The sequence below is a fragment of the Furipterus horrens genome, unplaced genomic scaffold, assembly GCF_987537825.1.
Source record: "Furipterus horrens unplaced genomic scaffold, mFurHor1.1.pri manual_scaffold_4, whole genome shotgun sequence".
In the NCBI taxonomy this organism is placed as follows: domain Eukaryota; kingdom Metazoa; phylum Chordata; class Mammalia; order Chiroptera; family Furipteridae; genus Furipterus; species Furipterus horrens.
Genome location: NW_028327174.1, coordinates 20,259,994 through 20,272,645, shown reverse-complemented (window position 1 = coordinate 20,272,645; position 12,652 = coordinate 20,259,994). Strand labels below are relative to the sequence as shown.

Sequence of the window (12,652 nt, the reverse complement as noted above, 5' to 3'; positions counted from 1 at the left end):
CAAGACTGATTTTTATTCCTTTAAGGATCTCAAGATACATGGTACAAAGATTTAAGAGATGTAATGTTTAGACATAAAAAACTCATACAAGTTAAATTGTGTAACATAATACACTGTTTGGTAAATTCAAGTCTTTGAGGTGACTACTTTATTAGAATCAGGACAAACCTATTTGGTGCCAGACAAATCATCATAAGTCCAAGCCATCGTTTTCATGTCCATAGTACTGAAGTCATTTAACATACTATTTATAAAGCTGTCGTTTTCATTGTATAGTCTGACTATGCCAAATGAGGAACAAAGTACTAAAAATTTTTGAAAAAAATGAAGTTCCATTTACAACAATAATGTCTTCTGAGCCCAGTAACAAAGCCTCAGAAGTATCAATGAGTGTGATTGATGAGTATTTAGATGATGCCTTGATCTTTCTCTTTGCAAGTAGTAGTTTAACTTCCTTCAGGCGGCAAAGGTAACTTCAATATACAAATGACCTGAAAGAAATGACTTTTGGGGGGTAAGACTGTTAGTGAAGAAAGTATCTAATTTTCCATTGAATGAGAATTTGTATAGAAAATAGCTGCAAAAGATAAGAAATGTATAAAATGATGCCACCTGAACTTCAGTACAGGATTGCATAAATTCATGATCTGAGCCAATTAAAACTAAATATAAAATAAACACTAAAAACTTAAAACGCCCAGGTACTTGAAAAAAGTTTAGTTATCTGCTGTCATTGATAAACATGTATTTATGCTTTATCTCTGTAAAAAGACTTGTAGTTAGAAAATGTATAAACATAGTATGTACTGATTCATTAAGTAAAAAATAAAAATGAAGCTCAAAATTGTAAGCCCTTTGAGAAAATATATCTACAAATCGCAAGAAGCCTCACTGTCTTTGGATCATCTAAGCATTTCATTAGAGATATCAGCTTCTTCAGTAGGAGGTAGGATACCAGACAGGAGTTCAGGAGGCAAGAGTTTAGCATGTCCATTCTCAGTAACTTGCTGGGTATAAAACAAGATATAAGCTTGGGCCTTGCATACTTCATCCATAGTGCACATGCTTAGCTTGGAATCATTGCAGTGTACCCAGAACCCTAGAGTGAAGCACAGAAATAGACCTTAATGTTTATAAAGGAATGTTAGAAATTTCTAGTAGAAATTAAAATATGGATTTAGAAGTATCAGTTTCAGTGAGAGTCCAAGTTTTTTAAAGTTTATTTTTCAATTATAGTTGACATACAATATTATATTAGTTTCAGGTGTACAACACAGTGATTACATTGATATACCTTATAAAGTGATGCCCTGGTAAGTCTAGTACCCAGCTGGCACCGTGCACAGTTATTACAATATTACTGACTATATTTTCTAATGCTTGTACTTTACATCCCTGTGATTATCTGTATAACTGGCAATTTGTACTTCATAATCTCTCATCTTTTTCACCCATTCCTCCTGAACTCCTTCCTGTGTGGGCGACAGGCATTTATTCTGTGAGTTGTTTTTGTCTGCGTCTTTGTTGTTTAGACCCGATAGATAGATGGATGAATGAATGGATGTAAGTGAAATCATACGGTATTTGTCTTTCTTTGACTTATTTCATTAGCATAATACTGTCTGGGTCTCTCCGTGTTGTTGCAAATGGCAAGCCTTTATTTTTTATCGCTGTGTAATGCTCCACTTTGTTTATGTACATCTTTAGCCATTCATCTATCAATGGACACCTAGATTGAGTTAAGCTACTTTTGAGAGAAAGTAATTGTCTAGGCAATTCATTTATTTTAATGAGATATATAGCTTGGGCAGTATTTACTCCGGAATTACCTACCTTTATCCTAGAAGTAACTTGAAGTTCCTAATTAGTTCACTTGATGGTATTTTTAATTCCTGGTATAATTTTATTAGTTAATGCTTTTGCTGCTTATCATACTATAAAGCAAATAGTGTGAACTAACTCTTGGTATCATACTTCAGTGTTAAACTTAACTGGATTAACTGGGCTTTTTGTCCACACCTCTTTTTATACCTGTGTGTGTTTTGGTGGGGGGGTGGGGAGCGGTGGTGGTGAGAAATAGGCATGGCAGGGGCTCATTCTTTGTTTAACAGTAGGTAGGGAAAGGGGAAATAAATATGAAACCTAAATTCAATCACTTTTGACCCATGGAGGCAGTAAGTTCAAGTGAGTTTTATAACCTGAACTCAAAGTTTGTTCCAAATGTCTGTGATACCTCAGTTTAGTACATACTCTGTTTTGTAATAAAAATAACTGCATTAAACCAGAGGACATTCTCTTAGAAAAAATAGCACACTCTGACTTATAATTAATGAGAACATCCTTATTATCCTATCCCTATAGCTCTTAGAAGTCAAAACTACTGCAGTCCCATAGAAAATATCCCATTTTCTGCACAAATCTTCAGTATTTTCTATAAACAATAATGGAGAAGCATTCTTCTTGAAAGAAAACAAGAGGTCAAGTGGCTTTGCTTCAGATGATTTAGTGACCAGTTTAGAAATCACTAGAGCCTAAACTCCAGCTGCCAAGTCTAACCCAAGATAAAATACTTTCCCCCATCTATACCTCCTTCAGAATTATAGCAGTAGGCAGTGTAGTGTCCTGAGCCAAATCCTTTCCCATGGTGCATTACTACGGCAGATAAGTCATAGATAAAGCATTCTGGTCTGAGGGATTTCATGGACTCCCTGCAGCAATAGGGCTCCATGTTTAAGATTTCTTTAAAGTCAACATGAACACCAATCTTCTCCCGGTTATTACGTGCCGACCATCTGTGAACAAACCAGGGTAAAATTATTAACAAAATCAAGGGGAAATAACCAGGTACTAGGTTCAGACAGGAAAAAAATTTTTTCAAATGCCTCAGAGTATGGAATACAAAGAATAATATATAATAAATAATATAAACATAAAATCCTTTCAACACTGAAGTTGGTTATAAATGAAAGAATTTAGCCCTGGCCTGGTAGTTTAGTTGGTTAGAGCATCATCCTGATATGCCAAGTAATATAGAAGAATATTAACTTTCAGAAAAGAAAATTATGGCCCTATGACATTTTCCACTTTCTAACATAAATTCAAGGTACCAAAGGGTTTTTAATTTATTGTTTGTCACACAGCATGAGGAGGATATCTCAGAAGCTAGAATTTGTTCTTGGGAAATATATCATCTGGACCTTACTCGGCCAGGTATGGAGAAAACTGAGAACTAAACAGGGCACCTCTAATTTCATAATACTTCAAACCTCTTTAGATTAAGAAAAAATAGGAACTGTGACCCTTCAGTGTGTGAGTCAGCATAACACCCATTAGTAACAAAAGTCAAATAATGCCCCGTTTTCTCCATGTGGTACTAGATCTAAGTTGCATCGCAAGCAATGTTTTTGTCACATACATAGTATGAACTGGTGTTGTAGGGGGAAATAATGTAATAATATATGGTAGTTCTTCCAAGAGATTACAATCCATTTTGGGTGGTGTTGAACAGAGACAAAAGACAGACTTCAATGAAAATGACAGTATTAAAGTACTAAATAAAATGAGATTAAGGCAAACAATAGCAGAGAAGGAAGGTTTATGAAGGAATAATGTGAAAATGCTTTTTAGTACAATCTTAAAACTGAGTGGAGCTAAAGGTAAGACTTGCACATTATCTGCTGGTCTAGGAGTCATATCCCACTTTTCCCTCGTGAAGTGTATAAAAGATCCTATATCCAGTGCACCTTTAACTGCAGTGAAGATGGAAGAGCTATAAAATAGTAGGACCTGCTTAACAGGAGACTTTCCTATTCTCACTTTTTTTACTTTACCATATAATTCAAACTTTATATTATTTAATTATGCTAAATAAACACTTGTAAGCCATCCAAATAGAAAATATTCATTCCTATTGATAAATTGGGTGCCCAGTTTTTTCTGCTGAAATACAATAAAATGACAAAGAACAAGATTACAATTTACCCAAAATTCATAACGGTTTACTTCTGAGGAGAGAGCAAGAAAACAAGACTGGGAGACACAATTAAGTATCAGTTTAAGTAACAAAAATTTAAATCCTTTTCAGTTCTGTTTTAACAGAATCTCATATATGTTCTCACTTCTTAGTGCTCCCTGATCCTTGTTACCTGAACCTGGAATACAGTATTGACCTCCTAACTAATCTTCCTGTTTTCATTCTACCTGATTTTATACACAGTGGTAGGTGTCACCTGACTTTTCACTAAATTTTTTGTTGTAAACCCTTCCCTATTCCTTCTGCCATACCTTTGTTCATATTGCTCCTTCTATGTACACCCCGTTCATTCACTTAGATATTTTGGGGCATCTACTATGTGCAGAGCTTGTTCCACTGGAGGTGGCGGGGAAGAAATAAGTAAACTACTAATTGCAGGCAGTGGTTTTTGACATTAAGCAACATAGGATAATGTGAGACTGAGGGTTAGGTGGTGCTCCTTTTAAATAGGATGGTCAGAGTTCTCTCTAAAGAGAGGGCATATGAACTGAGGCTGGAGTGATATAAATCCCTTATGTCATTAGGTTTTGGGAACATTTAGACATCCGCTAACTCCCTCCTCCAAGTCTCAGATTAATCAGCTTGTTTATAGTTTGTGATACTCAGTATTTCTACTTCACCATTATTTCTGTGCATGTCTTGCCATAATCTTGTGAAAAGGACCCTACTTTATATTCCTCAAAGAGTATAGAACATTTTAAATTAAAAAGCACTCACATGATGTTTTCTGACTATACGTAACTGAAATAACTGAGAAGGTTAACAGTGATTATCTCTAGGAACTGGGACTGAGAAGAAAGGTAGTTTTACTTTGGGCTTTTACTTTACCTTCTGTAATGTCTGAAATATTTTTAAAACATACTCTCTCAACTGTTAAAAAATTAAACCATGGTCTCAATAGTTTTCAAATCATAGCATATATATAAAGTATTTCTCATTTCTTAGGAGAATACTAAGCTCTCAGGTTAACATGATTATTGCAATGTGGGAAAGAAAGCACATGCTTTGATTAAACAGATTTGCCAACTTATTCCCCTGACTAAATATATTTTTGAGACTTGAGTTTGTTTTTCTTTTTAACTGCTTTGAAATTAAACTGCTATACCTTTCTTCAGTTGAGACAAATACTCTTAAGTTAACAGACTTAAAATTTTTCAAATCTAACATATGCTGAATATTAAACAATACAAGGTCAAAGCTAGAGACAATGACATTGTTTTTCCCTTAAAAGGCAGAAATAGATGTAAGTCATCTACTGGCCAAGTATATAGTATTAAAATTTAATTTACCAAGTGTGAAGCTCTGAAGTACTTCAAGAATAAGAAATGATAAGTTATAAGTGTATAGTTGGTAGACAACTGATATTACTACTACTACCTACCTGAATCGTTTGAGATGTAGTCTGAGAATTTGAGGTAGGTGGCAAATCATAAGCTGTTTTTGGGCTTCTGTGAATACAACTGGTTTTGAAGAAAACTTTCTATGCTTTGCTGTGATATCAAAGAGAATGAAACTCAAATTTAATTTAAGGAAACAAGGAAAAGCTGAGTAAACTTTAAAAATAATTCACACATGCATTATCACTTAAACATCTACTATATTACCGACATTGTACTGTGCTAGAGATAAAAGACATGGCCTTGCCCTCAAGAAACAAATTACAATTAAAAAACAACAACAAACTTATGAGCTAGTCAAGGTAGACAGACACGTAAACAAGTAAATGACAATATAATCTTGTAAATAAGGCAGTGAATGATACAGTACAATATTTTTAAATGGATTTGGCTATGCCAAATAGGGAAAGTTAAAACTCTCCCTAAACAGACATTAATACACTCTTCCTAAACTCTTAATTTAAAAAAGTTTCACAGTTCATTGATTGAGGCTAATTAAGATCCTAGAGGATGTAGGTCCTTACTGCCGAGCACACCACTCCCCACGCCTGAGAAGTGAGGCCTTCGCTAGATCTACAACTGAGCCCTCCCTCAGTGTCTTGCTTTTGCTATTTTAGCACCAGAGCTCCAGTAAGTGGAACTTAGGATTCTTTTTGTTGTCCCCTCTGCTTCTATAGAGGTCCCCCTAGGGACTGTGTCCTACAGCCTCTGGCTGGAATATTGGCTACCAAAGTTTGTTCTTGATGTCCAGGAGCTGTCCTGCAACTTGTACACCAGCTCTGACTCCAGCCGTAGCAACACCTGCTTTTCATGTAGGAAGTGGCATCAGTCCACCATAAAACTGTCCTGTAAGCCAGCTCCAGTTGTCACCAAAAACCTTTCCTTCTAAGTCCATGTCCCTGGGATCAGGTATCCTTGGGCTGCTGATGACCTAAGTGTGGATCATCTCCACACCTACCTAGACAAGGATGTCAACTCCTTGACTTACAACTTTAATCATTTGCCTTTATGTATTAAAGAAACTACTTTAGACCGTTATTTGGTAGACACAACATAGATGTGTTATAAAACCATATTCTGTATTCATTGGTGATAGCATTCTACTCCCAGATTTGGTGATGAAAGCATCTAGGACCATTCACATTTATGTCCAAGGAAAAATATACTTCATCATACAAATTTGATATTTATTTTTTCTCTCACCACATAAATCTTAGGTTCCTTAATAAGTTTATATTAGAAGCACTCAGAAAACAATTCTAGTAAATGTAATTTTATAAAATTACCAATTGATGTGATATTTCTTCAATGCTTGAACATCCAATGTTTCCTTTATATTACCTTAGAAGTTTAGTATCAAAAGCCCTAGAATCATTTTTTCAGACATGAAAATTATGGAGAATACTTGAAAATACAGTATAAACACTCAAATGCCATGTGCACATAGATCAATGAGACACAACAGATCCGATGTGCTTTTATTATACACCATTCTCCTGGAGGATAATGCTTCCCTTTAATTGAAATGGCTATTTTATCTCCCAGTGTTGGGTGTCTGTACCCACCTCTATTAGAAAGAATACTGTAGTAGATCTTAATTGTCTACCTGTTTCCTCCATTAGGTATGTGAGCACCTTAAAAGTGTCTTTCCTCTATCCATAGCAACTAGAACAATGACTAATATAGAAAAGATAGTAGACATTTTTAAAATAAATCTTTTGTTTTTATGAAGCCAGTCTCCACAGCAGCAGCAGTTCAGCTATTATTATTACATAGGTGTGTGTATACACACATGCACACATACACACATGTATTATCTATATCAATGTTTTGATAGGTAGCAAAAAAACATTTCAGTACTAAACATGCTTTCCTTTTACTATTCCTCTTTGCTACTTAATTCTGCCTCACATATTAAATTTAAATTTATTTTTTATTTTATGAATCCATTTCCATAACTGCTACTTAAGGAATTTTTTCCAGCTTCTTTTCATTTGTGTTTCTCTTTACTAATAGTCTCTACTTACAGTTACACTGGTCACATACATAGATTTTTCCTTCTAAAGCTTCTGTTTCTGTGAATTTGGCCAACATTTCGGTAACCAGGCATGGCTGAGAAGCAATATTTTTTCTACTGCATTGGTATCTTTCAGGAAATTCCAGTGACAAGTCCCAGAATGGTTCTATGGTATTTGATTTGTTGTTACATGCAAGACATGTAACCTGCAAATAAAAATATTAGTTTCAGCTTGCAGTCCTCCTGTCAAAACATTTACTCCTTTCACTAGAGGTCACTGCCAATAAAAAAAGCTTTTCTTCTGAAAATGTGTTATCAGAATTCTGAGTAATTGCTTTGTATTATTTTCAGGCATTTTTTTATTATAATTTTTCCTTCCAAAAGACTGTCATTAAACTAACTATTATAAAGTCCAGTGGTGGACTTTACTAGGCATTCAAAAAGCTCCAAGGACTTCAGTGAAATCTGAATTTAGGTGAAAAAAACAAACTGTGGATTCATTTAATCAGATATACATCATGATATATACTTATATGCATTTAATTTAATGTCTTTAACTAGTTTTGCGGTTCTTTGCTGCTTTTCCTTCCTCATCTTTCACTAGTTGATTTTTCTCCCCCCAAAGCCTTATAACCCCTGAACCATGATACAAGTAAAATACTACTAGTATGTCTTTATATACAGAGTTTTGTATACAGAGGTCTATCAGTGTATACAGATTTTGAAGCCCTATCAACTGATAACTTCAAAATCTAGTAATATGACAAATAATGAGATCATAATCCCATTTAAGTCCTCATCAAAATATAGGAACCACAAAAAATATGGGCAGTTCTAACTTATATAGGAAATATAATAACTGGAAAGGGAAAGAATAATAACTTCAAAAAGTGAAGAATTCAGGATTTAATGCCAACAAACACTGAAAATAATTGAATATACAGAGGCTAGAACAACATCAGGATCTTCAAATTTGTTTCCTGTTGGATTAAACCCTCATTTTTTCAGTTTCTCATAATGAATATAATAATATGGTTAACCTAAGAAACTCTACTTCTTAACTTCCTCTCCCCCGCAAAAAAGCTTTCTCATATAATGGACATAAAACCATTTCCAATGATTTATGAATGAAACTGTAAATAAGTGAACTGACTTTTACATATTTGTGAAAGTGATCTATTTTGACCTGAAAACAGTATTAGCTCTAACACACTAGACAGAGAGAGAATATGCATTATTTAGGCTTCACTTTATGAAATCCCCACAATGAAAATGATATTTTCAAAAATCCATACCTGACTAAGAAGTTGTCCATGGAAAATGTTATTCACAACATTCAAAACCTGTTCAATAAGTTTCCTTTGAGAAGTGGGGATGAGAGCTGGTAACCTGGTACCAGTTGTCTCTAGTTCATGTTGTACTTTATCTAAAAGTTCACAAAGAAATTCCTGAGCATCTTGTTGGGCATAACCACGAAAAGCAGGAATTAGTCTCCACACTGAGTGTAGCATAGCGAACGGTGAGACCAAGGCCCACTTTCCAGACCACATGACTTGGAACAAAGTATGCAATTCATGACAGAGAGAAATGTATTGTGAACTTGACTCCCTTGGCTGAATAAGTTCCATCTTTCTACTCTTTGATGCTCCATCACTTAGTCTGGAGGATAAACTTGGGTGCCTGGAATGAACAGAGCTTTTAGCTTTTTTTTGGCATTCATTCACTTGATATACTGCATCTGTGACTCGTGGGTGTTTATACGATGATATTGTCTTTTCATTAGCTGTCACAGACAGCCATTGGTTCAGATCAAGTTTTAAAAAACATTGTCGAAAAATAAGTAAATGACTCAACACTTGAAGAACAGAATTCATATAGCAAGTATTTCCCAAATTTCTTAATCCTGTTACACCAGGAGTTACAACTGGCCCTTGTTTAATTGAGCGGTCACTGTTTTTTTTTAATCTTACATCTTCTGAGGTAGATACTACTTTATCTTTTGCTGGCGATGCTGGGGTTTGTAATGGTTCTTGAACAGGAACTATTTCTTCTGTGGACAGAGCTAGACTTTGCAAACGTAGACTCTTTCTTAGAGGCATATTTTCCAATTCTGCTTTAACTCGATGCTCTAATTCTCGCCGTCTTTTCTTAACTCCTCTTTTGTCTGTTTTTTCCTGGAAATTTTCTTCTTGCCTTTTTCTTCCAATGGGTGATTGTTCAAACCAAATGCGAAAAAGTTTACCCATTAGGATTCTTCTCCTGTGCCAAAGAGCAGTAGACATTTGATCTTCATTTTGAAGCAGAGATTGGGTGCCATCATGTAAGAAATAAGAAGCATCACTTACACCCATAGACTGTAAAACTTTTCCATGGTGAGTGGGACAGTCATCATTCTGACTTTTGATTGCACTTAATGTACTTCGTAGTAACTTCAGGTCTCCAGCTGCATTATCATTAAGAACATAATCATCACAAAGGTAACAAAAAACATACATATCATTCACCTCCAATGCAACAGGATGACGACTTTCTTGAAAATGCCTGAGTGCATGTTCTTCAATATATCTTCCACAGGCAACATGGGAACAGCTAAGGCAAGCCCAAATAGACTCAGTTGTATTGCAGTCCACACAATGCCATTTCTGAGGATTGAGAATGGAGTGGTCTTGAGCAAGCAGCAACTCCGTGATATGTTTACACTTATCCATTGTTAACATTTATTTAGTCTAGCTGAGAAACACATAATCCAAATAAGTCTCTGTTCACATGCGAAGCATCTGAAAACTAAGCAGAACACTGTAATTTTAACAAAATAAAAACAAGAAGCCAATATTTTTCTTTTTTATAAAGTCTTTTTCCAAGAATAATTTTCTAAATTTGCTTCCTCTGCTTAATATCTGGCGGCCTGTCATATCCCCACAGGCAGTTCTCACATTTCCCTTGCTGTAGACGTCTCTGATTTGTCGTCCACCTTACTCTGAAAGAACATACACTTACTTCACTTTACTTCAGGAGGGGGGGTTCCCTTTAAAAACTTTTTAAATTTTCTGCTACCACCTACTGGTGAAGAATGGGTAGTGACCACTTTTCACTGAACTAGAACCCATCCCTTTTTTACCCAATAGTGTGAGGACAGTTTAAGATTGGGACTGGCAAGACCGAAATATCTCACTAATATCTACATTCTGATTTAGTATCCACATCGTTACTAAGTCATGCTCCTAGTTAAAAAGCATCAGTTTTGAAGCAGAAAAAATTAGGTTTGAATTCTACCTCTGCCACGAACCATCATGTCTGATTTGAGCAAGTATTTTAACTTCTCAAAAGTTTATCTGTAAAACAGGGAAACTCACACCAACTTCGAATTGTAGAAGAACTGAAATAAATTATCTGACACGCAGTAATTGCTCAATAAAGGGTAGCTATAATGGTAGCTATAGTGAATAAATCTTAATATTCTCTTCTATTTAAATAAATCATTTAATATTTTACTTAATTATCTTTTTATTTTTAGTTTTCCATTAGGAAATCAACAATGACCTTTATTTTGTGGCTCTCTAACCTACTTTGACTTGATAGACCTGACAGTTTGCCTTAGGAAGAGAGAAAGACAGAAGGGGAATGCCTTTGTGTTTAATAGACTCTCAGGAATGTGCAAGAACATGTAAGCAAATAAAGAGAAATGTGAAACAAATACAAAGTGGGTGGCAATTTAATAAACTTTTACATTTGGTAGGTCCAAGCATTATGTGGAATTATAAGCTTATTCTAAACAGCAAACATACAAAGCCAACATAATAAAATAAAACAAACAAAACCTATATGATTTTGACACCAAAACTTGTTCCTTAATCAGATTAAGTCAGGAACACTTCCGCTACAAGTACCTAAAAATAGTGAACTGAAATCTAGTTAAAAGTAGGGATCACAAGACATTTTATTCATTGACTTAAACTAAACTGAACACAAATTTCTGGTCATAGGTGGAGACCTAGTTACAAAACACTCAGAACATTGTATGTATAATAGCATGATAAATGCTTTAATTTTTTTTGTGGGGGGGGCAAGACAATATAAATTTCAATGGTACTTGGGGGTGCCACCTCCAGAGCCCTAAGAAAACTGAAAAGGTAAAGTTGATTTTTGGTTCCTGTCCACCTCTTTTCTTAACTTTTACATATAGGGTAACTTGGAATATGGACTTAAGACTGACCAGTCCCAACATTCACATGTGTACACATTTCAGTGACACATTTTAAATTTACTTATCTTCCCTTAAAATTTCCTGAGGTCAAAAATCTGGTCACATATAGTATTTTATTACAGCTCCTAATGTTCAACAATAGTTGCTAATGGCAAAATCAAGACATCAGTGATTAATATGCTCCATTATCTAAAATGTTTTCAAGTACTTAAGGCTAAAAATCTTGGGAGTCATCCTTGACCCTTTTTTCACTCTCCCCATATCAATTGTTCATGAAAAATTGTTGGCTCTACCTTCAAAATCTATCTAGAATGTGACTACTTATCACCTCTACTAGTACCAGCTAGTCCAAGCCATAAATGGGTCTCGCCTGACTTACTGCAATAATGCTCCTAAGTGGTCACCCAGCTTTGATACTTGCTGCCACCAAATGCTTACTCTCCACACAGCAGGTGCACACTCTGCCTTTAAATTCAGACCACCAGGGTCCAGACATTTCAGGGGACCCCCAGCTCTGGCCCTATCCCATTATGTGAAGTCAACAGTCAAGGGTATGTGGCCATTGATCACTAGTGGCCAAAACTGCCCTTCACCCGCAACCGAGTGATTATCTCCCCCACCCCCAGTCAGTTAAGGCACAGTTTCCTTATATTTTGTGATGTCATTATCCAACTTTCTCTATCCTTAACCAGAGTCTACCATGTGTCTTTCCCCATGCTACACGCTTTCAGAAACCCAAAATAGATTTTATATAAAAGCCAACTGAGACATACTTCTTTGAAATTTACTACTACTACTTTGAAATTTACTACTTTGAAATTTGGTATTATATGTAGTGACCCTTTAAATAAATAATCATGCTCTAAATATAAGTATTACTGAGATCGACAAGAGTCTCTGAAAAAAAATTAGAAGGGAAGCTACTTCAAAAATTAACATTCTGCTATAAGTTTTAGTTATCTTAAACATAATAATCTTTTCAGCTGACCACTCCCTTTCTA

At 35.2% G+C, this 12,652-nt stretch overlaps 1 protein-coding gene across 1 annotated transcript; it reads right to left on the bottom strand.

Moving 5' to 3' along the window:
- Positions 1-902: 902 nt before the first annotated feature.
- USP44 (ubiquitin specific peptidase 44) lies at positions 903-10,164 on the bottom strand. Its single transcript, XM_090275091.1, has 5 exons — positions 8,743-10,164; positions 7,458-7,653; positions 5,415-5,523; positions 2,587-2,792; positions 903-1,099 (listed from the first exon to the last, which is right to left on the bottom strand). Exons 1-5 carry the CDS (start codon positions 10,162-10,164, stop codon positions 903-905), a joined length of 2,130 nt encoding a protein of 709 aa, XP_090131217.1.
- Between the last annotated feature and the right edge of the window lie 2,488 nt (positions 10,165-12,652).